Raw genomic sequence first — 23048 nt, 5'->3', positions numbered from 1 at the left:
TATAAATAAATAAAAATGAAATGAAAAAAAAATTGTTAGTCTATACGTGGTTTATATTAGACAAAAAAAAACATGGCTGTTTAGCGGCCATATACGAGCATAATGTACCAAATTTCACCCGAATCGAATGAATTTTGCTACTCCAAGAGGCTCCGGAGGTCAAATCTGGGGATCGATTTATATGGGGGCTATATATAATTATGAACCGATATGGACCAATTTTTGCATGGTTGTTAGATACCATGTACTAACACCACGTACCAAATTTCAACCGGAGGTCAAATCTGGGGATCGGTTTATATGGGGGCTATATGTATATAATTATGGACCGATATTTACAAAGTCTTGCATGTTTGTTAGAAACCATATACTAACACCACGTACCAAATTTCAACCGAATCGGATGAATTTTGCTCCTCCAAGAGGCTCCGGAATTCAAATCTGGGGATCGGTTTATATGGGGGCTATAAATAATTATGGGCCAATATGGACCAATTTTTGCATGGTTGTTAGACACCATATACTAACTCCACGTACCAAATTTCTACCGGATAGGATGAAATTTGCTTGTCTAACAGGCTCCGCAAGCCAAATCTGGGGGTCGGTTTATATGGGGACTATACGTTAAAGTGGTCCGATATGGCCCATTTGCAATACCCTCCGACCTACATCAATATTAACTACTTGTGTCAAGTTTCAAGTCGATAGCTTGTTTCGTTCGGAAGATAGCGTGATTTCAACAGACGGACGGATGGACGGACATGCTTAGATCGACTCCGAATTTCACTATGACCCAGAATATATATATATAGTTTATGGGGTCTTACAGCAATATTTCGATGTGTTACAAAGAGAATGACAAAGTTGTTATAGACACCATCCTTTGTATAATAAGTAAAAAAAGGCATAAAATTATACATATTTGTTGCAGATTTAATTATAACTTGATGGGAAATAGCCCAAAGCAAATTTTCACAAAGTTTATATTCTTTAAAATGGATTATTAAAGAAAAGTAATCGTGAAAAAATGAAGATTTTAGCGGCTAAACTCGAACTTAATACTCACCTTAAAGTGTTCGTAACGAATAAAAAATCATCAAATTCAACAAACCATTTAAAATTAATAAAAAAAATTGGACAATTTCCGTAATAATTTTACAAGTATTTTTTTTTTATAATGCAGTTTCGTGCGAAAAGGCGAACTTAATCGAGCTTAAAAATAGCAGACAATGTTTGCTATTTAAGTAAACAGTGACAGCTTTCCCTTTTTCAGCAGACTTTCTGCTGTCACCCAAATTTCTTTGGGTGTTGCTGTAAGACTGAAAAGATGACCTCTACGGGAGGACAGCCAAAAATTAATTCATTCAAAATTTTTGTAAATTTATATAGTACACCCAAACTATAACAACCTTATGAGCATTTCTTCATAGCTATAGTTTACTTACATTTTGTAGATTGAAAGATTTCAAAATTTCAATAAATAATTTGTACTAAATGTATTTAAATATAATAAATAAGTATAATAATGGTAACTAAATAACTAATGAATACTTTTTGTTTTTCTATAATCTGGATTACAGCAATGTAATACTGTTTTCAAAATATCCTACTTACACTTAATTTGTATAGTAAATGTACTATAAACTACATTATAATTTAATAAGACATATCCTGCATGCCTATTATGTCATTGTAATGTTTGCTTGCACTTCTTATTGCCTTTTTGCATTCTTCTGTGGTAATACTGTGCAACATATTATCGATACATTTTTCAGCCAATAATAGACGCTGTTCTTTTACTTCATTGGGATTGAAGAGAGAAATATTGGGTTGACTTTTAACATTTTTCTTAATGTTATCCCAAATGATTTCCAATGGATTTAGGGAACATGAATATGGACTAAGTAGTAGAAGAGTTACTTCGGAATTATTTAAATATTCATCGAGTTCAGAAAAGCAATAATCGCTATCACATACAATTACTAAATTATTAAGATCATAATTATTAGTGGATACCATTTTTCTAAATATATCATCTGGTCGTAAGCGCTCCCGACTGCGCTTAAGTTCTATATCACCTTCCGCTGATATAGCTCCCATCATGTAAATTGTAGGATCGCACGTAGCAAAGAATGTTGTATTTGTATTAAAACGTCCTTTAGCGCGACGACAAAACATTTTTAAATGAGCCTCTCCCATCCAGATAATACTTTTCGTTAATTCCATATAATATTGAAGAGTTTTAACATATTCGGAACGTTTAAACTTATTTTCGATTGTATTCATAAGATGCGAATGAAAGTCCTGTGATCGCCTGTGTTGGTAAAGACGGCCTTCTAGAATACCCTCTATATAATAAACGCAGACATCTTTTTTCAAATGGTTTTTAACTTTGGAAACAATTTCCTTTAACGTCAACTGTCGGTTTTCTTCTATCCACCGAATAATCGTATGAATTTCATTTTCGGAAAAAGAAATTTTGCCACTTTTTAAAAACATTTCTTTACGGCTCGTCGATACCCAGGTGTAAGCAGTTTTATACTTTACTCCCAGCTTCGAAGCCAAGGCGGACCAATCATCTCCTCGGTTTGCAGCATCAACGATTCTCGACCGATCTTCAGGTGTATGGGTTTTGTAAGGAGTTTTGCGAATTGGTGCCTTGGAAGAATTGGATTTCATTCTAGAATAATAAAAAAATGTATACAATTTATTTATTTAATCGAGTAGTTACTCCACTATAATTAATGTATGTTTACACTGGGAACTTTCATAAATATTTGTTAGTTTGTTTACATAATTTTTGAATACTGAAATACCGAAACAAATTTATTCAATACTTTTGTGAGTCATAATTAAGTAGTTACTCGACTTTCAAGACTGATTATTTACATTGTCATAAATAAATATATACATATTTTTAAGCTACTACTAAGAATTTTTGTTATTTATTTTTCTTTTTTTTCTTTTCTTTCCTTTTATATAAAGAAGTATTCCTATTAAAACATACAAAAGAGAATTATCTTTTCTTGTTTCTTGCTTAAATATACACTTATCTGCTTTGTGTAAATGATTGTTTTTTATAAGTATTCAACATCTTTTTTGCACACCTTATGTATTATTATGTATGAATATTGTATGAAACTCTAGAGAGTAGTCCATTGTAATTATTTTATTTTGGCCAAATAGGCTTAGAATTACATGCTCTGAATGAATAAATAAAAAAAATATAGACTTCTATAACGAATTTGTTGTATGCTCATAAAGAGAATTAGCTTCAAGGATCACAATACATACACTGGTGTGAAACCCGATTATTTGCAGTATAACAGAGAAAATTAAAATACACATTAGTTTCTGCTTTGGCAATGTATATAGAAAGTAGTTTATGCAGATACGCTTCTATAGGAATGAATATTTTTTTCTGGCTGGAAATTTTTTTTTTTGACAATTTAATTTTCACTTTTTGAGCTCAGATTTGGAATATCTATGATGAAAATAACAAAACTTTCAACTTTTCATCGAGATCAGCCAAAGTGTAGGAGAATGTGTCTCAGGCATGTCTACTGCATAAAAATGGTTCGCGAAGTTCAAAAATAGTGAATAGTGAATCAGTACTAACAATTGGTTTTACTCAAAAACTCTGTTAAATACCCTTCGAAATTATACGAAGACTCAATGTATTGGGACGCCTCGGAGATAATTTGTTGGAAATGTATGACAACATTATAGTGGAAATATCAAAATATTATTTCTGAATTATTAATTTATTTCATCAAAGTAAAACTCACTTGAACGGAGTTCCTTCTCCTATTAACCATGGCGGCATATTGTCAAATCCTGATCTTTTTCCACTATAAAATTCGTTATTAGTTTGGTGTTGACCACTGGCCGGAATCAACAATTCATCTTGTGTATCTATTGGGATCTCGTCGCACTCTTGACTGGCTCCACCATCAGTCTTGAACTCCACTAAAACATCAGTATCTCGTATGTAACCAATTTCGTGTTCATCCTCATCATCAGAATCTTCCAATTTTATTGTAGGAATATAATTCAGTGATTCTTGTTTCTCCTTAACTAACAAAGCAAACTTGTGGAAATCTTCCAAGTGTGTATAACAAGAGTGACAAAGGAATGGCGATTGGGAATCAGATGATTTTAGCTAGAAAAAGAGCGGATTAAAAATATCATTTTTGCCCATTACAGAGTATACCCACCTCCATTTGTAAATATTTTTCTATTACATCAACCAAACGACTTTTGCCATCGAAAAAGAACTCATCGTAAATACTGTATGATTTTGTCCTTCTCAAGGGGACTATGCACAGTTCGCAATTCATAATTTTGTGACCAATAAAACGTTTTTGTTTTTATTTTTTATATTTTTAAGTGAAAAAGAATTTAATTACAACATATTATAGACAATTAGAATTTTCATTCACCCGGAACTGCTGACAATTAACATAAACAATTTCTGTTTTGCAAAAACAAACATAACAAACGTATTATTGCACGACGTATTGTGAGGTCTTAGCGTATCAAAAAATTCAATTAAAACGTATGTTTTCTATTATTCAGATCATTACAATATCCCTGCCAGCATTTCAAAGTTCCATTTCATCTTCATCGCTACCACAGACTCGTAAATGTCACCATAACCATCGCGAACTGTGATGGGGGAAGCATATCAAAAAGTACAAAATGTACATGAAAGTATTTTGCCATCACTACTGTTAGAGGAGCCATTTTATTTTTTGTGAAACGCCAAGCGCAACCAGCTTGTTATATTTTATTTGAATAAAAACGAAAATAAAGTTCTGAAAACAGATTTTACGCTTAAAATTGTGAAAGGTATATTGGTGAACAATTTTTGATTTTCCAAATGGAATAAAGTGATTGTTTTTCAAATATTTTACAGACACGCTGCCTCCATCGAATAAAAACACTGGCTGATAGACGCTGCAACATCTAACTCGCTACTTGTAACTCTACATCATCATTAATGCAAAAAATTATGTTAAATGTTATGTGATAGTGGTATAAATGTTATATTTTTAAGAATTTGTAAATGATTAATCAAATAAATATCTAAACAAACGTGTTTTACTCGACCACAATGATTCTTTTACCACTATCTTAAAATGTGCTTTTTCTGATTGTTTGGAGGGTCTCTTATTGGCGTCGTTCTAAATTGATCTATAAAGGCACCTAATAATTGCACTCATGCGAAACCTTTTTGTAGTAACTTGGCGTGGTACAACTTCTCAATAGTGACGGCGCTTTTCCGACGAGTTTTTGATATCGTATATGATTGTTTTCGACGTACTGGGGATTCTCAGAAGCGACCCCAAATTCAAAAAATGTTGGCAGGGATACCATATTCGAAGCGAGAACGAGCTTAGCGCTCGGCTTTCCATCAATTAGGGCGCGATTAAAAATAACATGCAAATGAGAAAACGGCAGTAACGTGCCGGTCATATTATATCCTTATTTATATCATTTTGGGGATTTTATATGAAACACTCGGTAACGATATTTTGAATCAAGTCAAAACATTAGTTGTCAAATTTGCGTTTTCTTGTATTTTAAGGCCGGTACTATGTTCATTCTTGCGAAAAATTTTTATGGAAACCATTATTTCGCACATAGAAAGCGGCGTTTTTTTAGGTAGCTTGGAGCGCTATTTTACAGGGAGCGATATTGGATTAAGTTGGTGGTGTTGCTTGTTTTTACAAAATAACATTTTATTTTTCCTTGGGCAATTGATCTGCTATTCCTTTGATCCTTTGTATAGTTTCGGAACAAAAATATGGTCCGTGTTTGATTTATAAACCCGCACAAATAGTTTTTAATAAATAAATTATTTCTTAATTCACATTGCAAATGCCCTGCCAACATTTTTTGAATTTGGAGGCGCTTCTGAGAATCCCCAGTACGTCGAAAACAATCATATACGATATCAAAAACTCGTCGGAAAAGCGCCGTCACTATTGAGAAGTTGTACCACGCCAAGTTACTACAAAAAGGTTTCGCATGAGTGCAATTATTAGGTGCCTTTATAGATCAATTTAGAACGACGCCAATAAGAGACCCTCCAAACAATCAGAAAAATCACATTTTAAGATAGTGGTAAAAGAATCATTGTGGTCGAGTAAAACACGTTTGTTTACATATTTATTAATTTGATTAATTATTTACAAATTCTTAAAAATATAACATTTATACCACTATCACATCACATTTAACATAATTTTTTGCATTAATGATGAGGTAGAGTTACAAGTAGCGAGTTACATGTTGCAGCGTCTATCAGCCAGTGTTTTTATTCGATGGAGGCAGCGTGTCTGTAAAATATTTGAAAAGCAATCACTTTATTCCATTTGGAAAATCAAAAATTGTTCACCAATATACCTTTCACAATTTTAAGCGTAAAATCTGTTTTCAGAACTTTATTTTCGTTTTTATTTAAATAAAATATAACAAGCTGGTTGCGCTTGGCGTTTCACAAAAAATAAAATGGCTTTTGTAAAAGTAGTGATGGCAAAATACATGTATGAAGTACATTTTGTACTTTATGATATGCTGCCCCCCATCACAGTAGGATGGTTGTAGTGACATTTACGAGTCTGTGGTAGCGATGAAGATGAAATGGAACTTTGAAATGCTGGCAGGGTGGCGCCGTGCTATAAACGTCAGTTTTTCAACACGAAAAAACAAAGTATCACAAATGGAAAAAATTTCGCAAATTTTTCGCATTTTTTGGTTTTGTATGGAGTTTCAACGCGAAAACCGAACAGAGTACCGGCCTTTATATAAAAAATCAAAAGTTCGCATAAGTGTATACCCTGCCAACATTTATTGAATTTGGGGGCGCTTTTGAGAATCCCCACTACGTCGAAAACAGTCGTATACGATATCCAAAACTCCTCGGAAAAGCGCCGTCACTATTGAGAAGTTGTACCACGCCAAGTTACTAGAAAAAAGTATCGCATGAGTGCAATTATCAGGTGCCCTTCTGGACACATTTAGAAGGACGTCAATAAGATCCCCTTCAAACAATTAGAGAAAGTGCATTTTAAGATAGTTGTAAAAGAATCATTGTGGTCAAGTAAAACACGATTGTTGAGATGTTTATTAATTTTATTAAACGTTTATAAAATCTCATAAATATAACATTTATACGGCTATCGCATCACATTTAACATATTTTATGCATTAATAAAAGATTGATGTTGAGTTACAAGTTGCAAGTTACATGTTGTAGCGTCTATCAGCCAACCCAATAAACACAAACGTTTGAAAAATACTAAAATTCAATAATTTTTCAAACATTTTTTCAAAGGGTTAGGGTAATATTCAAGTTGAGAAATTGTTGAGAAAATCGCGTTCTCAACAAAAAACAGACATTACCCTCAACAGTAAAATTCAACACAATAGCAATAATTTCTCAATTGTAATCCTCAAATTGAAATGCATCGCTACTCAATAATTTCTCAAACAGTTTTCAATGTGATCAAAATAAAAAATTAGCATTGTTGCGAATACTTTCAAACCACAATTTGTATGAAAGTCAATCCTAGTTCTAACTGAAAGTCAACACTAAATTTCTAGAGATTTTGTAAATTTTATTATTTTTTCGTTAACAAATATAATAATCTTAAAAATAACATTAATAATATATAAAAATAATAATATAATACCAATCAAAATGTAATTATCTTATTAAACGTATTCATAAATAAAACTATGAATACAACTTTAAATATCTTAAACATTTTTAAATGTATAATTCCATTTCCTCCATAATGTTGGTGTCAAATAACTATTAATTAATATGCTGGCAATTTGAAATAATTACTATCGAGGAACTTGCTGGTTTGTGTGTTAGAATAGATTCCAGCAAGAGGAAATCACAAAATATCAAACTGATGACGGGATGTAAATTGATGTAATGCACATTTTCATCCAGAAGTTCTTGATATAGGAATTGTTGCACTTTGTTTTAATTGGTTGCACCTTGTAAGTTTTCTGAAAACTTTTCTTTGTTGTTCCCTTCATCGGGTTTTCATCGGCCAACATCTTCCAAGAATATACCATCCAATGATTTTAGTTTTCTGCAAAACAATCGATGATTTCCATTATGTTTTCATTTCACTTTTTATTTTGACTTACCAATTTGTATTTCTTCCAACTGACCACGTACTACGTACCACGTGATTTCCTCAAGAACGTTGGTGTTACAAAATTGTTGTTATTAAAATACTGGCAATTTTCAGGAACTTGATGACCAGATAATTGGAATAAATTTCCAGCAATTTCAATTCACAAAATAACAATTAAACCGATGATGCGATGTAAATTAAACTATCGATGTGATGCGAATTATCATCCAGTAGTTGTTGATATGGAAAAGAATAAATACCAAGTTTTTTTGGTTGCACTTTGATTTATGGAAACTTTCTCTTCTCGATAAGCCATTTTTCATCGGCCAGCCTCTTAATGTGTCCAAGAATCAGCATCCAAATATTTTAGTTGTCTGCAAAGAGATTTGATTTTAGTGACTTCCTTAAAGTTTTCATTTCGTGTTTTAGTTTTACTTACCAATTATTATAAGCAATTTCAATTGATTATTAAAAAACTTCCACATTTTTGTATTTCTTCCACGAACTTTGTTGTCCAAAGTAGTATTGAAAACCATGTGGTTTTTTCGTTGCATTTCAGGGTAGTGTTTTGTCAAAGTTTTCTCCAATTATATTCAACACATTTTCAAAGTTTTCGTCAACATTTTGCCAAATTGGTTGTAATTCGCAAACAATTCGAAGATGTATTGAAGATGAGCTGTTTCAAGTCAAGTTGAATTTATGTTGAAAATGATATTTACCCTCAAACTGAAAAGGTGTTGCATTTGAAAAACGCTCATCCTGTGTTTATTGGGAATGCTTTTATTCCCAATGGAGGCAGCGTGTCTGGAAAAATATTTCAAAAACTATCACTTTATTCCATTTGGAAAGTCAAAAAATTTCACCAATACACCTTTCACAATTTTGAGCTAAATAACTATGTTTTCAGAACTTCATTATCGTTTTTATTCAAATAAATTATAAGAAGCTAGTTGTGCTTGGTGTTTCACAAAATATAAAATGGCTATTGTAACAATAGTGATGGCAAAATACTTTCATGCGAATAGTGATGGCAAAATACTATCACAGTTGGCGATTGTTGCAGTGTCACTTACGAGTCTGTGGTAGCGATGAGGATGAAATGGAACTTTGAAATGCTGGCAGGGTAAACACGTCCATATTGTGTATGAGTGAACGCAGTAGTTGAAATCGCCTTTCTATTGCATTTATTTCAACGTAATTCTTCGTTCGTTTTATGCTATTAAAAAAAGAAATTTCGAGCATATTGTCAACGTAGTATAAGGGTATAAGTTGCTTACAGCTATTACCTGAAATGTCATATATTAAACCGTTTGAGAAACTCTGTCAAAGTTGGGCTGTCTTTGCACTGTGAATGCATAGCTAAATAGGGACTGAAAGCATTTTTGCGAATTTTTCTATTTTTCACGAGTAAAAGACGTAAAATATGGCCGATCTAGACAAATGGATTGATCTGGTAAAGGACTGTAGATATCTACCAGAAAACGACTTGAAAAAATTATGTGATATCGTTTGCGAAATTCTTTTGGAAGAATCAAATATACAGCCAGTCAGCACACCAGTGACAGTTTGTGGTGACATACATGGACAGGTAAGCAAAGGTTTTTTTTATTGACAAAAAATATTAAAGGGCGTTCCTTTTTCAGTTTTATGATTTGGAGGAACTATTTTGTATTGGTGGTGCTATTCCGAATACAAGTTATATATTTATGGGTGACTTCGTTGATCGAGGTTACTACAGCCTGGAAACACTGACACGTTTACTGACACTAAAGGTATGTAAATGGAAATAGTATGTACTTTCTTTAATAACAATGTTTATTACAAAGGCTCGATATCCTGATCGTATAACTTTGCTAAGGGGGAATCATGAATCACGTCAGATAACAAAAGTTTATGGATTCTACGACGAATGTTTCAGCAAGTATGGTAATGCGAATGCTTGGAAATATTGCTGCAAAGTATTCGATTTATTGGCAATAGCTGCTGTAAGCAAATGTTATATTATCTTAAAAAAATAACTTTGAATTTATACGTTATTTCAATAGATTATTGATGAAGAAGTACTGTGTGTACATGGAGGTTTAAGTCCAGAGATTATTACTTTAGATCAAATTAGAACCATTGATCGTAATGGTGAAATACCATATAGAGGTGCATTCTGTGATTTAGTGTGGTCGGACCCCGAAGAAATGGATTATTGGTAAGTGTAATACATGAATATAAACATTTATGTTGAAGCTTTGCTACCAATTTTAAATATCACCCGTTCTTTGTACCCGGAGGAAGATCTTGTCCTGCCTGCCGTTTTGAAATGTATCCTTACAAAACATTAGTACCTTAGTGCCATACTATAATCAACTACTATTATTGGTATAATGTTTAAACAGTTTTGACCTTTTGGTATTGATTTTTGTCAAAACATTCACTTCATATCGCAATTTCTCTCTTATTTTTCTTTTCAGGGGCCAGAGTCCAAGAGGCGCTGGATGGCTTTTCGGTCAATTGGTTACCAAAGATTTTATGCAAATTAACAATTTGGAATTAATTTGCCGAGCTCATCAACTCGTTAACGAAGGCATAAAATATATGTTCGACAGTAAGTTAGTAACTGTATGGTCGGCTCCAAATTACTGCTACCGATGTGGTAATGTGGCAGCGATGTTAAATTTCCAGACAGCAAAAGATCGTACAGCGAGAATATTTGTGGCGGTACCTGAAACGGATCGAGTTATACCACCACACAATACCACACCATATTTTCTATAAACTAACATATCTGAACGAGCATCAACAACAATTGGCATTTACGTTCGCATGTAATGCTTTAAAAATATGCCTTTCACAATTTATTTTATATTTAAAGAAATTAGTATTTTTTTCTTTGTTCTTATATACCAAATCCCATTTAATATTAAACAACATGTAGACTCGCGTCTAACATAATGTACACATACGAGGCTTTTTCAATCTTACGCTGGGTCTTTTGTTCCAATGTCACAGTGAAAATGCACAAAAAAAGATTTAAAAAAATCCTATGTTTGTTAAATATTAAAAAGGAATGGAAGATAATAGCTAAGAGCATAAAATCAACCACTTGCCTAAACAAAACGTAATTGTGAATGTTCATTTTCAGTGTAATGATCTAATATAACCCACCTTTAGCGTTTATATTTCCCATTGTTATTTTATTGTGGCGTTATATTGACAAATTGTGTTCTACAATTTAGCGGGAATCCTTAAATAAATTATTGAAACCTTTTTTGTACACAAAATATGTGTAGTTTCTGTATTTCTGTGTATAGATCGTGTATCTCAACGATATATATAAAAGTACAAAAAACGTCGTACATATATAAACAAGAAATAAATAAATGCTCTAAGAGTAAAATATCTGGGTTATCGTTACATAAAAGGAGGGCCCGTCCATTTCCTTGATGAAAATGAGTTATAATAAATAATTTGGTGCCAATGTATTATTTTCCTCTATGTACGCATAATGGTCGACAATTAAATGGTCTTCAATAATGGCTGGAAATATGGAAATTAAACTTAATTAAAAATAGACGAACAATGTGTTATTAAAAACGACAACATGAAGATTTCCTCCGTTAAATTCGTAAGATGTTGAGGAGTAGCTATTAAAGTTGGTGCAAAGACAGTAGCCAAATTATGTTCATTCATTTTATTAACTGCGTAATGCGAAGCAACTCTGAAAAAAAAGAACAATTAATTTTGCATGTGTTATTTTAGTATGGAAACACTACTATTATGTATTAATCCTAAAAAGTTATCCTTATTTTTTGTACATTAAGTTAATTTTTAACTATTTCAAGGCGCATTAAGCATGAGCAAAAATGAGAACCAAAATTTAGTTTAATTTTTTATTCAGTCAATTTTTAATTAATATTAAACAAATATTCATACTATCTTTGAATTAGAATAACTTAAATTTTTCATTTTCCAATCGACCAAAATGCAGTTTAGATCGAAAATAAAATAAAGCGTCGTCATTTTGATGAAAAATGACTGTCTAGGGCAATTGTAAATAGTACTATTCTGTTTTGTAATTATCCTTTTACGTACCTCTTTAGATGTTCCATCATAAATTTAAGGCAAGCATAATGAGCCATTGGCAGTTTTTTCGCTGATTCAGCCATACGTTTTATTTGTTCTTCTTGACTGTTAATTCCTGATAAATGTATTTAAGGAAAATTCAGAGAGAGATAAAACATTAGATATATTTGGAATACATATATTAATGGAAAATGCTACTTACTTGATGCTTCCATAAAACTGGGATACGATTGAAATGTTATTAAAGGTACCGGTAATAACCGCAAGTACAACTTTAATGTTCCTGCTATAACGTTTACATTACTATATGCCGTCTCAGACATGTTCGTTTTCTCTCCTTCGCTATCAAGAGCCAATTTCAAAGCATCTATTTCATCGGCGAAACCAGAAACACGATAAATACCCTCCTGTAACATGCCACGAGCCTCGACCTCTTCAACGCATCGGCGGACTACAAAAGGTATAGAACACTGGTATAGTTGCACAACTGTGGTTAAATCAGTTCCAAATACACCGCGAATATTCTTCAAGTCAGGCAAGCATTTTGCAGGCACAAGTTCTGAGCACTTATTGTGTGCCACAATCCCACAATCTTCGCATTTTACTCCTTGTGCGGTAAATCCCCAAAGAAAATTTGCACACACTTCACACCAATTTAGTCCTTTAAAGGTATGAACTTTAAATGCATGGTCTTTCTCGTATACGAATGGAAGCAACGTATCAACATCCTGATCTATAACTTTTTCTGTGCTCGCAGAACACCCATCAACGACGGAAATTTGTTTGTTTGAATCGATTACTTTACGATCATCTAAATAATCTTTGTTTCCATTTGTTTTGTGAACAAGAGATTTTCTTAAATCATTTGAAAGCGCTCTCAATTTTCGTCTATTCAAAGTCATATAAGGACTTGATTGATAGGAATTCCCCGTCTGTTGATTTATTTCATTGATAATTGGAGCAGCATGGAGTTGCATATAAAAGCTAACCAAACCATCTGCAACAAGGTCATAAACCGACTCGAAGTGTTTTGATTTTTCTTGCAAGAAATGACCTTCCCCACTTTTAAAGTAGATCTTAAAATGTTTAGTTTTCCCATTGAATCTCAAGCTAAGTGTATAGTAGTCTTCCGCCCCTGGACTTTTTCTTACTATAAATGTTCCATCCGGTTTATTGTTTAATAATTCATCGGCTTCTTTGTGATTCATTCGTCCATGATATTCAGTTCCATAGAAATTCGGTATTTTCTCCTCATTCCCGACATTATTTTTCAGGATTTTGTTTGTATGTAAAGGTTTTGGATTTGGGGCTTCTAATTGGATTTTATACAATTCTGGTTTCCATACTTTTTGAATATTTTCAGTCTTTTCCTCTTCCAATGACATGATTGTTAATCTTCGTACTTAGTAAGCGATTCGGAGATTCATAGTTTTTCTTTGTAATTAAAATGTATTTTTATAAAGAACAACATAACACATCAACACATATCTTCTGTAAATTGCAAACTAATTTGACGTCTTTGCAATTACCATTCAGTTATTCGCCGTTATGTGTCGTAGCGCAAATTATGTAAATTTACAAGCGTATATATTCGGTGGACTATTTTGGTATTCTGTAGCACGTAAAGGTGGGTACTATGTTCGGTTGTCGAGCCGGTTTGTTCCACGGTTACTTTTTTGAATCAAATAAGATATGTTTACCCAATATATGCTTTAAAGCTATTATTATTATAATCTTTATTTGTAATTTGAAGCCTTAAAGTCCAATTGAGGTAAATTACAATAAATCTACTAAAGAATAACTCCTCGAAGCACAAATTTTTACTTATAATGTATGATGTTTAAAGGTATGGAAATAAAATGATCACAAATATAAACTTCTTAAGTGTAAAGAAAAAATGTAAAATTATATAATCTTCAATAAAAAACTACTGCTGCAATTATTATTAATTTTTTGTTGTTTTTTATTTTTAATTTATTATTTTTCCTAAAAATTAATATAACTATTGTACATATATATAAAGCTTTTATTCCGTCATCTTCAGTGACACCTACTTCTAAGTACAATATGATTTTATTTTGTTTATTATTATTATTTTTTTATATAACAGCTTCGATAAAAACGTAATCATCTTCTTACCGATTTTTGTATTTTTAATTTAGTGTTTTGGTGAAAAAGGCGAACATATTACTCACCTACATATATGGCTTATTTTACTACCGAAAATTCCATGAAGACTTGTTATCGATTGTTCATATTTTGCACTCATATACATGATGAATCTCAGAAATTCCTGGTACATTCCAATAATACGATAATTCCTGGTACATACCGATACTCAAGTATTATTTATGGGTGTCTGAAATTTCCACTATTAATTAAAATTGGTATTTATACTACTGAAAATTCCGTGATATTATTGATTGGTTATGTTTTGCACCCATAAGGTACACAAGGTAAAACTGTATTATTGGCATGCAACAAGCATTTTCGCAATAACTACTTACCGGGCTTTATGGGAGAAAATGTAAACAATTGAGGACACTGTTTTTATTAGAATCTGGAGTTGAATAATCGACTTTACTCTCCAGAGCCCGGTATGCAGTTCTAGCGAAATTTCAGCTTCCCATAAGAAATTTTGTTATCGAATGCTTACAATTTCCCCCATTGGAGGAAGGTTATGTGGCGGCCCGATGTATCAAGCTCACTTAGACTATTCAGTCCATTGTGATACCACAGTGGTGAACTTCTCTCGTATCACTGAGTGCTGCCCGATTCCATGTTAAGCTCAATGACAAGGGACCTCCTTTTTATAGCCGAGTCCGAACGGGGTTCCTCATTCCAGTGAAACCACTTAGAGAAGCTTTGATACCCTCAGAAATGTCACTAGCATTACTGAGGTGGGATAATCCACCGCTGAAAAACTTTTTGGTGTTCGGTCGTAGCAGGAATCGAACCCACGACCTTGTGTATGCAAGGCGGGCATGCTAACCATTGCACCATGGTGGCTCCCTCCATTGGAGGAAACACATGGTAAATCTGCTTTCCTAGAGGATTTGGATGGCAAACTGAGACTAAGAATTCCATTGCGATACCACAAATTATGGGAGAAAATGTAAACAATTGAGGACACTGTTTTTATTAGAATCTGGAGTTGAATAATCGACTTTACTCCCCAGAGCCCGGTATGCAGCTCTTGCGAAATTTCAGCTGCCCATAAGAAATTTTGTTGTCGAATGCTTACAATTTCCTCCATTGGAGGAAACACATGGTAAATCTGCTTGCCTAGAGGACTTGGATGGCAAACTGAGACTAAGAATTCCATTGCGATACCACAAATTCTAAACTTCTCTGTTGTCAATTTGTGCTGATAGATTTTGATTTAGTTCTATGAGAAGGGATCACCTTTTTATAGCCGAGACTGAACGGGGTGTCATCACACTACGAGCGAATCTTATAACATTATAATTAAATCTCAAATTGTAGCGAATTTAGTTTAAAGCCTTATATGTACGCTAAAGCAAATATCGTTTGCATGCCTATAATGACGTTTCGCCATATATGCAAAATTAAACAGTCGGTAATGAAAACTCACGGAATTTTCACTCATCACCAACCTATAAAAAGGCCATGACAATACTGAAGACGACGCGTTTACACATACCTCTTCGAGAAGAAATGCATTGCAAACTTTTCGTAATTCAAATATAATTTTCGCTAGCGACCTTAAAACCAGAATTTCAAACATGGGTAAGTTTAATCAGCATATCTATTTAGAAAAAAAGATGGAACATAGTTTAAACCATCTACATTCTATCATTTTCTACTTTTACGTCAGTTACCTTTTAAAGTTTAGGGCCCAAAGTCGCCCATTTTAAATTGCTTCGACAAGTATTCGAATTTGAGTAGTACCCATTATATTGCTAAAGCAGAAAACGCAAAGTTATGGAATGAATATATTTATTAACTCTCTGTCATTTGTATAAATATAACAAATTTTTTCGTTAATAAAGTAACTACACTGTTTGCCGTACATAGTCCAAGAACTTCACCCGCATCATCCAAAGTTATCAAATGTTGTTTGCCAATCGTAATTTGAGGTCCATTACGGTTTCTTAATCCACTTGCAGTATCGTATTTTGATTTATACAAAAAGATGTGACGATGTGATTCTGCAATAACTGCATATCCTAAATCTGGGGAACAGTCCATAAATTTTTTTTGTTGCTTTGATGCTTGAACATAGCCAAAAGCATGTAAATTTCCTTCATGTCTCAGAGACCACTCATCGGGTTTTGACGTGTTGTATTGTTGTAGCCAGAGGGAACAATCAACGTCCTGTCTTGTGGCAACGGCTAAAGGAAATCCTGGCCTCAAAGATGTAGTAAATAATGGCGGGTTAGATCCCAATATTATGGAATGTGTTACTGACTTAGATGGTAAGTTGAAACGAGCTAAGAAAAATTAATTGTAAGTGGTACATTAAAATACACATTTTGTGTTGAATTGACTTACACAAAGTAAACTCGTCCTCATCCATACTCATTGGAAAATCGCAATCTTCTATGGGTGCCTCCAGATTCGCTATAGGTTGTTGTTCAATAGGTAGACAATTTTCTTGATTGTTTTCAGTGTTCTCTTTTGGACCCAGACCTTTTGATAACAGTGTGTTCCAAGGAATACCGGAATCTTGTTTTACCAGAGTTATTTGTAGATAATTGTTTTCCTAAAAAAATTGATGTATTGACCCATTCATAACCATATATAGGAAAAGAGTAATGGAAATTCAATTTGTTTCCCTTACAAATACAATTAAAGTTCCACGAATTCTAAAAACCACGTGGCAGAACATCCAAATTTTAGTGTACACCGCAATTACATCTAATCAAAATTTCAATTTTTTATTTCCAAGTACACACTTAGTATACACCTCTAGAGAACATTTTTTTTGTACACCAACTTTGGAGATTTCTGATGTTATTCTTATGGAAAAAAAGTAAACAATCAGAAGGTATTATTTCAGACTCATTTAATCTATTTAAACAATTGTGCTACTACAGGTTGCATGTTTAGATCTATGACAAGGGAAGCCTTTTGGTAACCGAATCCAAACGACGGATTGCAATGAAACCACTTATCCCCATTTTCATAAAGCTCCTTTAGTGTTCCGTTAACTAACCAACTTTTAAACCGTATTAAAGACGAAGCTGTCATCCTGCCTTTATATTCCATAGGCCAGTTAGGAACTTAACTGACGAAAAATTTCAGTTAAAGTTAACCGGAGAGAAGATATTTGCAATTTACTTTCTGTTAACTGGCAGATAAAGCCTAACGGAGCTACATGAAAATGGTCGTTAGAGTAGTTTCAATAAGCAAAAAAGTCGACAAATTTGGAAAGTGTCGAACATTTGGTAATTGGTAAAAAGTTGTCTAGAAGGAATAGGATAGTTTTTAAAATGCAGATTTTTTATTTTATTGTGGCCCGAAAATTCATGTCCCAGTCAATAATACAGATTTGCCATGTATTTCTTAAAGAATGCAAGTACCAATTTTTTAGTGTTTGTATGCATCTTCATGATACATTCATTTAGGCCAAAATGACTGCCAGTCACCAATAAATGTTGACGAGGATCACAGGAAAAAAGGCATTTTGTGTTTACTTACAATGGTCCATGTTGTTAGATCGTTATCAATCTTATCACTGAGCTCATTGTCCAAAAGGTACTCATCATTACATTTGACCGTTATTTTGTAGGAGGTACATTTGATATTATAACTATTTTTATCCATTCCTGGTTGAACATCAAATTTCACAACTATATCATCATCGGTTTGTGACCATGAATAACCAAATACATTTGTCCCATCTTCATCTCCACCATGTAGCTGGGGTTTTTCTGCAACCACCTTAGCATCGGACACTCCATCAGATTTTGTTGAGCGCCATTGAAGTTCACGATTAGAACTTAATACCAATGATTCACTTCTTGGTTCAAATGCACAGTAATATATCGACCCTCTGCCTTCCAAAGTATCCAAAATATCAAAATGCCATTGTTGTTCTTGTTGAGACCATTTACACCAATGTATGTTCATAAAGTGTACACTATTACCACCGGGCTCTTTCGAATCTACTCGTTGCACGTGTCCCATGGCCAATGAAATTTGCTTTTTTTCTTGAATGATATCCAAACGTGCGTCCAAGATTACATATCCAATTTCTTCCGAGTCTATGCCGTTGGGAATGATTGTTGCACTAGCAATAAATTGCCATTCTTGGGCTTTTAAACGGTTTCCTGTATCAAGGAGTAATACCTTATTGACTCCATCACACACTACGCAAAATTTTTCCGATATAAATCGCAAAGTTCTATTATACTCTCCCTTCGATACAAAATTTGATTCTATATCTTTGTTTATTTTGTATATGACTTGCATTTCGTTAGGACAACCTTTGTTTTCATCATAGCTAGCACGAACTATTTCATCTGTGCAATTAAGGAAGTATGATTCGGTCCTCATCCAAGGATCAACGAACAATAGGTTTTGCATGGAAAAGATTTCCGTGTGTAATAGTCCATATTGATCGTCGTTCGGTTCGGCTTTTAATGGAGCTGATGTAAGTTCCTGTTTTATAACCGGTACGGGCTCCAAAGAAAGCTTGTAGCCATCGAAATTGGAACGAATAAGAGTACGATCTTGTCTTAATTCCACGCTTTTCGGCATTCTCAAAAGTAAAACAAATTGATCCCAATTTCAGCTGATTCTTTTCAACACAATGGACATAAACAATGTGGCATGAGAAGAGTTACCTAAGTTGCCACCTGGGGTTAATAATAAACGGAAGGTACACGGAGTAAATTAATATCCAATAAAAACAAGCATTGGAGTACAACACGATTTCAAATACATTTTCAGGAGAATAGACTAGAGTTACTGATGTAGTAGTCCTTATTTCAAATGAAAAATCAGTTTATTTATTAGACAAATTGTTTGAAATTGTATAAACACACGGCAGTTCAATACGATTTGAAAATATAATTTGAAAGTAAGTTGAATTCACAGCTTTCTCAAACGCACCGTTTTGTTGTGCCATATTAATACAATATTCTTCCAACTTGGGTTACCATATCGGAATAACTATGATGACAGTAGAAAAACATATGGTTTCGACAATTTTGAATTCGCTTTGGAATTTGAATGAAATATATAGCAAAGAGAACAGCCTGTATCAGAATTTAGGAGTGCGGCAACAAATACACACGAAACAATTGGAGACCGGTGTCGCGGAAAGTGAATTTTATATTGAAAAAAAAAAAAAACAAGTTCATTTGGAAACAAGAACACGCGGTTGCAATTACATTGGTGATTTTCTATCGAAACAATTCTAACAAGAAAACCAATAAGAAAACGGAGAACGTAGTGTGTACTCGAATCTCGTAATAAAGAAATTTATGCTGATATTTTCGGTGTTGAAGGATATGTAGGTGACACAACAAGAAAAAGAAATTACGAGAGTTTCAAACAGACAAACATAGTGTTGATAATCAGAAATACGTCATCGCAAGTTCTTTACTTTTCCATGGACATTAGCAACTCTAGTTTAGCTATACCACTCAAAAACAATTTTTTTTGTTTCGATACAACATTTTACAGACGTAACCGGATAACAGGTCATCCGGACCTAAGTGTAAGCAATAATCGTTAGTTAATAGTACATCACTAAAGAGGTAAATGTAAGATCTTTCAAATGAGGTATATCCATCCCGACAATTCGACAATGGTCCAACAATCCGTTTTGGTCTTGTGTATGTTTGAAACGGGGTTTTTACAAATCGGCTGTGAATCAACATCTGTTTGTTGTTAAGTTATAAAATAAACGGTTGTAATTTGTACTCAGGATATCCGCGAATATAAATTTGAGGCAGATATCTCTGCTAGAACCGGAGCTGATAAAATATGCAATTTTGCATTAATTTTTGTTTGAATCTTGCTTTTCGGGTAAGAAAAAAATGAACGGACTTTAAACCGGTTGTGGAAACCTCGTCGTAGTTAACCGATTATTCGGAAAGCCACATTTTTAAAGAAAAAAAATTTAACCGGTTAATATCACCGTTTCTAAAGGATATCATCCTAAATTTGATTAATAAGTGACAGTTTTAGATACAAACTTTAATTGTTATAAGCTGTTTAAAAAATCCTGTTCTAAAAAACACGTTTCAATCTCTATATCCAGAACAGAAATATCACATCGCACCGATTCATTCACCATTTGAAAGTTCTCATCATTGCCTTTTTAGTGACGGTGATCGGCTCACTAGAACCCGTTTTAGAAACGTTTATTTACTTACATTGAACCGGATAAAACTGTAACTGTAACCTGATATGCACTACTGCAAGAAATCCACATCTTCCCGTCTGACGTTTGAGAGAAAATGCTAACGAGACGTTGTTATCGATTGTATAAATTTAAATTTTGTACTCATATGTGGCCCGACATACATACACATTAAGCTCGAAATTTAACTACATATGTACATTTTTACGCTTTCCGATTCACTAAAGTAATTGATTCAATTAATTATCTATTAAAACTAGTAACTGATAGTGTCAACTTAGAAGTATACTTGATTAAATTTGGGAACGTTTCAGTTACTTTATAATTGGCTTGATTTTTTTGCGCAAATAAAATTTGATTGAAATTGGATCAATAATTGAAAAAAATACAATTCAATCAATTAGATTTTTATTTATTTTTTATATAAATATAATTATTTCTAGATGCAACTTTGAAAATCGAAGAGTATCCCTTTAGAGCCACCTTGGTGCAATGTTTAGCATGCCCGCCTTGTATACATAAGGTCGTAGGTTCGATTCCTACTTCGACCGAACACCAAAAATTTTTTCAGCTGTGGATGATTATCCCACCTCGGTAATGCTGTTGACATTTCTGAGTGTTTAAAAGCTTGTATAAGTGGTTTCACTGCAATGTGGAACGCCGTTCGGACTCGGCTATAAAAAGGAGATCCCTTGTCATTGAGCTTAACATGGAATCGGACAGCACTCAGTGATAAGTGAGAAGTTCACCACTGTGGTATCACAATGGACTGAATAGTCTAAGTGAGCCTGATACATCGGCGTGTCACCTAACCTAACCTATCCCTTTTGAAGTAATTTTAAATTGGTCTTAATTTGATGTCGCCTATCAATAATTTTTCTTTTAGAGCTTTTTACTTCGTAAAAAGAATGAATGCTTTTTGTGTGTCCTTATTTATGTGAAATGCCTACATTCGTGTAATGTGATTGTCCTTTAAGGGACGAATGGTAGATTTTTCATAACTAACATTTAGGAAATGCTATTTTCTACAAAGAAATTCTGCAAATATTTATACAATTTCAAATATAGCAAACAGCTTGTTTAAAAAGTGTAATCCCTACCCCATGGTTTACAAAACACTGTGTCTCTAATGACAACTCTAATTGCGAACGAGGTGGGTGAGGTCATCGCCAGTTTTTGTTTCCCAAAAATTAACATCATCGATATATTTGGTAGCCGTCAATTTTTATTCGTTGATATCTTTCATACTTAAGAATCAAAATAGTGGCAATTTTAAAAATGTATAAACAAACCTACAAGCCGTGCAGAAAAATATCATATTCATTAAATTCATTTGAAAAAATAAAATAACGAAGGAAAACAGTCAACCACTCATTGAATAAACAACAATAACAAGCTTCTTGTCCATACTTTTTGATAAAGCAAATATCAAGGTGCCACAGTCGATTATCCCTTGTGAAATTCCAGTGAAAATATACAAAAAATATAATTTTTTTTATTACATTTGATTTTTAGAAACTAGAATCTATTTGCGGAAACATATTTCGGATTTTTTTCCACAATCAGCAATTGTCATCAACTCCTTTATAAAGGTGTGCTACTGGTAAGTTAACGACATTACTAAATGTATTAATACGTATTTTATTGATATAGTCAAACACGTTTATAATGTACACCGTTTATAACGATGAAATTGTCGGATCCAAACGATTTTTCGTGTATTCTCCATACAAAGTACTACTTTTATAACGAATGCGTTTTTATAGCAGATTGAGTGTTATAGTGAACAATATTTGTGGCCCCTTTAACATATTTATTTTTATTAAAAAATCATAATGAGCAAATTCATTTAGATCAACTGAAAATAAAAAAAAATTGTCGCGCCTGCATAAGTATAATACATGGAAATTCACTTTCAATTTTTAGCTATTTTATCTAAAAGATTCTCGTAGCGGTAAGCAGCTCAACCCGCAATAAACTTCACATCTAAAATTGAACTTTGGCCCTTTCTCTTTCTTTTTTTTTGCCTTTACCAATTTATACTTCTGGGAGTCGTTTCAACTCATACGATACAGTCCATTTCAGCAGTATATATCTCTCGGATTTGTACATAAGTAAACAGCCTCTATTCACCGTGATAAATGCTGGACTTGGGTTTGATCTTAGTACTAAGCATTAGATACAAGCAGAATTCATTTGAGGCAAAGATAATTATTTGCAGAATTCAATTCAAAATTAAAAAAAGCTAGAACTAAAAGTTTAAAAACATTATTGCAACTTATTATTAACTTTATTTCACGTCCGTTTGTTAATACGGACGTGCATATATGATACAAACTTATACTTTGTTGTATAGAGTTGATTATCATGAATAACACTTTTTTATTTTGATGAGGAATAGTTCTTTGGATGGAAGATAATCATATTGTGCCTTATTGGATATGCATACATTGAGCTATAGGTAATAACCATTT

General features: G+C 33.2%; 5 protein-coding genes and 2 long non-coding RNA genes across 7 annotated transcripts in view; 2 read left to right on the top strand and 5 right to left on the bottom strand.

The window, feature by feature from the left end:
• Positions 1–1471: 1471 nt before the first annotated feature.
• On the bottom strand, positions 1472–4460 carry LOC142230089 (uncharacterized). The gene is made up of 3 exons (XM_075300723.1): positions 4218–4460; positions 3789–4162; positions 1472–2680 (listed from the first exon to the last, which is right to left on the bottom strand). The coding sequence occupies exons 1-3, from the start codon at positions 4338–4340 to the stop codon at positions 1657–1659; spliced, it is 1521 nt and encodes a 506-aa protein (XP_075156838.1). The 5' UTR covers positions 4341–4460; the 3' UTR covers positions 1472–1656.
• A 1681-nt stretch (positions 4461–6141) lies between these two features.
• LOC142231761 (uncharacterized) lies at positions 6142–6670 on the bottom strand. Its single transcript, XR_012720906.1, has 2 exons — positions 6412–6670; positions 6142–6344 (listed from the first exon to the last, which is right to left on the bottom strand). It is a non-coding gene; the product is annotated as an uncharacterized LOC142231761 (long non-coding RNA).
• A 1134-nt stretch (positions 6671–7804) lies between these two features.
• On the bottom strand, positions 7805–8910 carry LOC142230291 (uncharacterized). Its single transcript, XR_012720636.1, has 3 exons — positions 8602–8910; positions 8173–8536; positions 7805–8114 (listed from the first exon to the last, which is right to left on the bottom strand). It is a non-coding gene; the product is annotated as an uncharacterized LOC142230291 (long non-coding RNA).
• A 576-nt stretch (positions 8911–9486) lies between these two features.
• Positions 9487–11109, top strand: PpV (Protein phosphatase V). Its single transcript, XM_075298841.1, has 5 exons — positions 9487–9750; positions 9806–9934; positions 9989–10147; positions 10208–10362; positions 10625–11109. Exons 1-5 carry the CDS (start codon positions 9586–9588, stop codon positions 10926–10928), a joined length of 912 nt encoding a protein of 303 aa, XP_075154956.1. The 5' UTR covers positions 9487–9585; the 3' UTR covers positions 10929–11109.
• Positions 11110–11319: 210 nt separating this feature from the next.
• Positions 11320–13745, bottom strand: RhoGAP5A (Rho GTPase activating protein at 5A). Its single transcript, XM_075298840.1, has 3 exons — positions 12439–13745; positions 12246–12351; positions 11320–11871 (listed from the first exon to the last, which is right to left on the bottom strand). The coding sequence occupies exons 1-3, from the start codon at positions 13619–13621 to the stop codon at positions 11712–11714; spliced, it is 1449 nt and encodes a 482-aa protein (XP_075154955.1). The 5' UTR covers positions 13622–13745; the 3' UTR covers positions 11320–11711.
• A 2434-nt stretch (positions 13746–16179) lies between these two features.
• On the bottom strand, positions 16180–19042 carry LOC142229465 (nudC domain-containing protein 1). Its single transcript, XM_075300025.1, has 3 exons — positions 17901–19042; positions 16752–16962; positions 16180–16690 (listed from the first exon to the last, which is right to left on the bottom strand). The coding sequence occupies exons 1-3, from the start codon at positions 18960–18962 to the stop codon at positions 16200–16202; spliced, it is 1764 nt and encodes a 587-aa protein (XP_075156140.1). The 5' UTR covers positions 18963–19042; the 3' UTR covers positions 16180–16199.
• Positions 19043–19474: 432 nt separating this feature from the next.
• Positions 19475–23048, top strand: part of LOC142231767 (glutamate--cysteine ligase-like) — a 50822-nt gene continuing 47248 nt past the window's right edge. Inside the window, exons 1-2 of the mRNA XM_075302405.1 lie at positions 19475–19719; positions 22090–22177. The gene's annotated coding sequence lies outside the window, so the exon portion shown is untranslated. The remainder of the gene's footprint in view (positions 19720–22089; positions 22178–23048) is intronic.

This window comes from Haematobia irritans, chromosome 3 (genome assembly GCF_050003625.1).
Source record: "Haematobia irritans isolate KBUSLIRL chromosome 3, ASM5000362v1, whole genome shotgun sequence".
Lineage (NCBI taxonomy): Eukaryota > Metazoa > Arthropoda > Insecta > Diptera > Muscidae > Haematobia > Haematobia irritans.
Note: the sequence above shows the minus strand (reverse complement) of the source record. Positions and strands in the feature narration are given on the sequence as shown.

Bases quoted from the DNA above. Each gene is read 5' to 3' on its own strand.
- LOC142230089 (XM_075300723.1), bottom strand. From the start codon at position 4,340: ATGAATTGCGAACTGTGCATAGTCCCCTTGAGAAGGACAAAATCATAC. The intron at 4,163-4,217 runs GTGGGTATACTC...CTCTTTTTCTAG, and splicing joins AAAAATATTTACAAATGGAG to CTAAAATCATCTGATTCCCA. The intron at 2,681-3,788 runs GTGAGTTTTACT...TTATTATTCTAG, and splicing joins GGAGAAGGAACTCCGTTCAA to AATGAAATCCAATTCTTCCA.
- PpV (XM_075298841.1), top strand. From the start codon at position 9,586: ATGGCCGATCTAGACAAATGGATTGATCTGGTAAAGGACTGTAGATAT. The intron at 9,751-9,805 runs GTAAGCAAAGGT...TTCCTTTTTCAG, and splicing joins GTGGTGACATACATGGACAG to TTTTATGATTTGGAGGAACT. The intron at 9,935-9,988 runs GTATGTAAATGG...TTTATTACAAAG, and splicing joins CACGTTTACTGACACTAAAG to GCTCGATATCCTGATCGTAT.
- RhoGAP5A (XM_075298840.1), bottom strand. From the start codon at position 13,621: ATGTCATTGGAAGAGGAAAAGACTGAAAATATTCAAAAAGTATGGAAA. The intron at 12,352-12,438 runs GTAAGTAGCATT...TACATTTATCAG, and splicing joins CAGTTTTATGGAAGCATCAA to GAATTAACAGTCAAGAAGAA. The intron at 11,872-12,245 runs GTACGTAAAAGG...CTTTTTTTTCAG, and splicing joins ATGATGGAACATCTAAAGAG to AGTTGCTTCGCATTACGCAG.
- LOC142229465 (XM_075300025.1), bottom strand. From the start codon at position 18,962: ATGCCGAAAAGCGTGGAATTAAGACAAGATCGTACTCTTATTCGTTCC. The intron at 16,963-17,900 runs GTAAGTAAACAC...CAATTTTTTTAG, and splicing joins ATCTAACAACATGGACCATT to GAAAACAATTATCTACAAAT. The intron at 16,691-16,751 runs GTAAGTCAATTC...AATTTTTCTTAG, and splicing joins TGAGGACGAGTTTACTTTGT to CTCGTTTCAACTTACCATCT.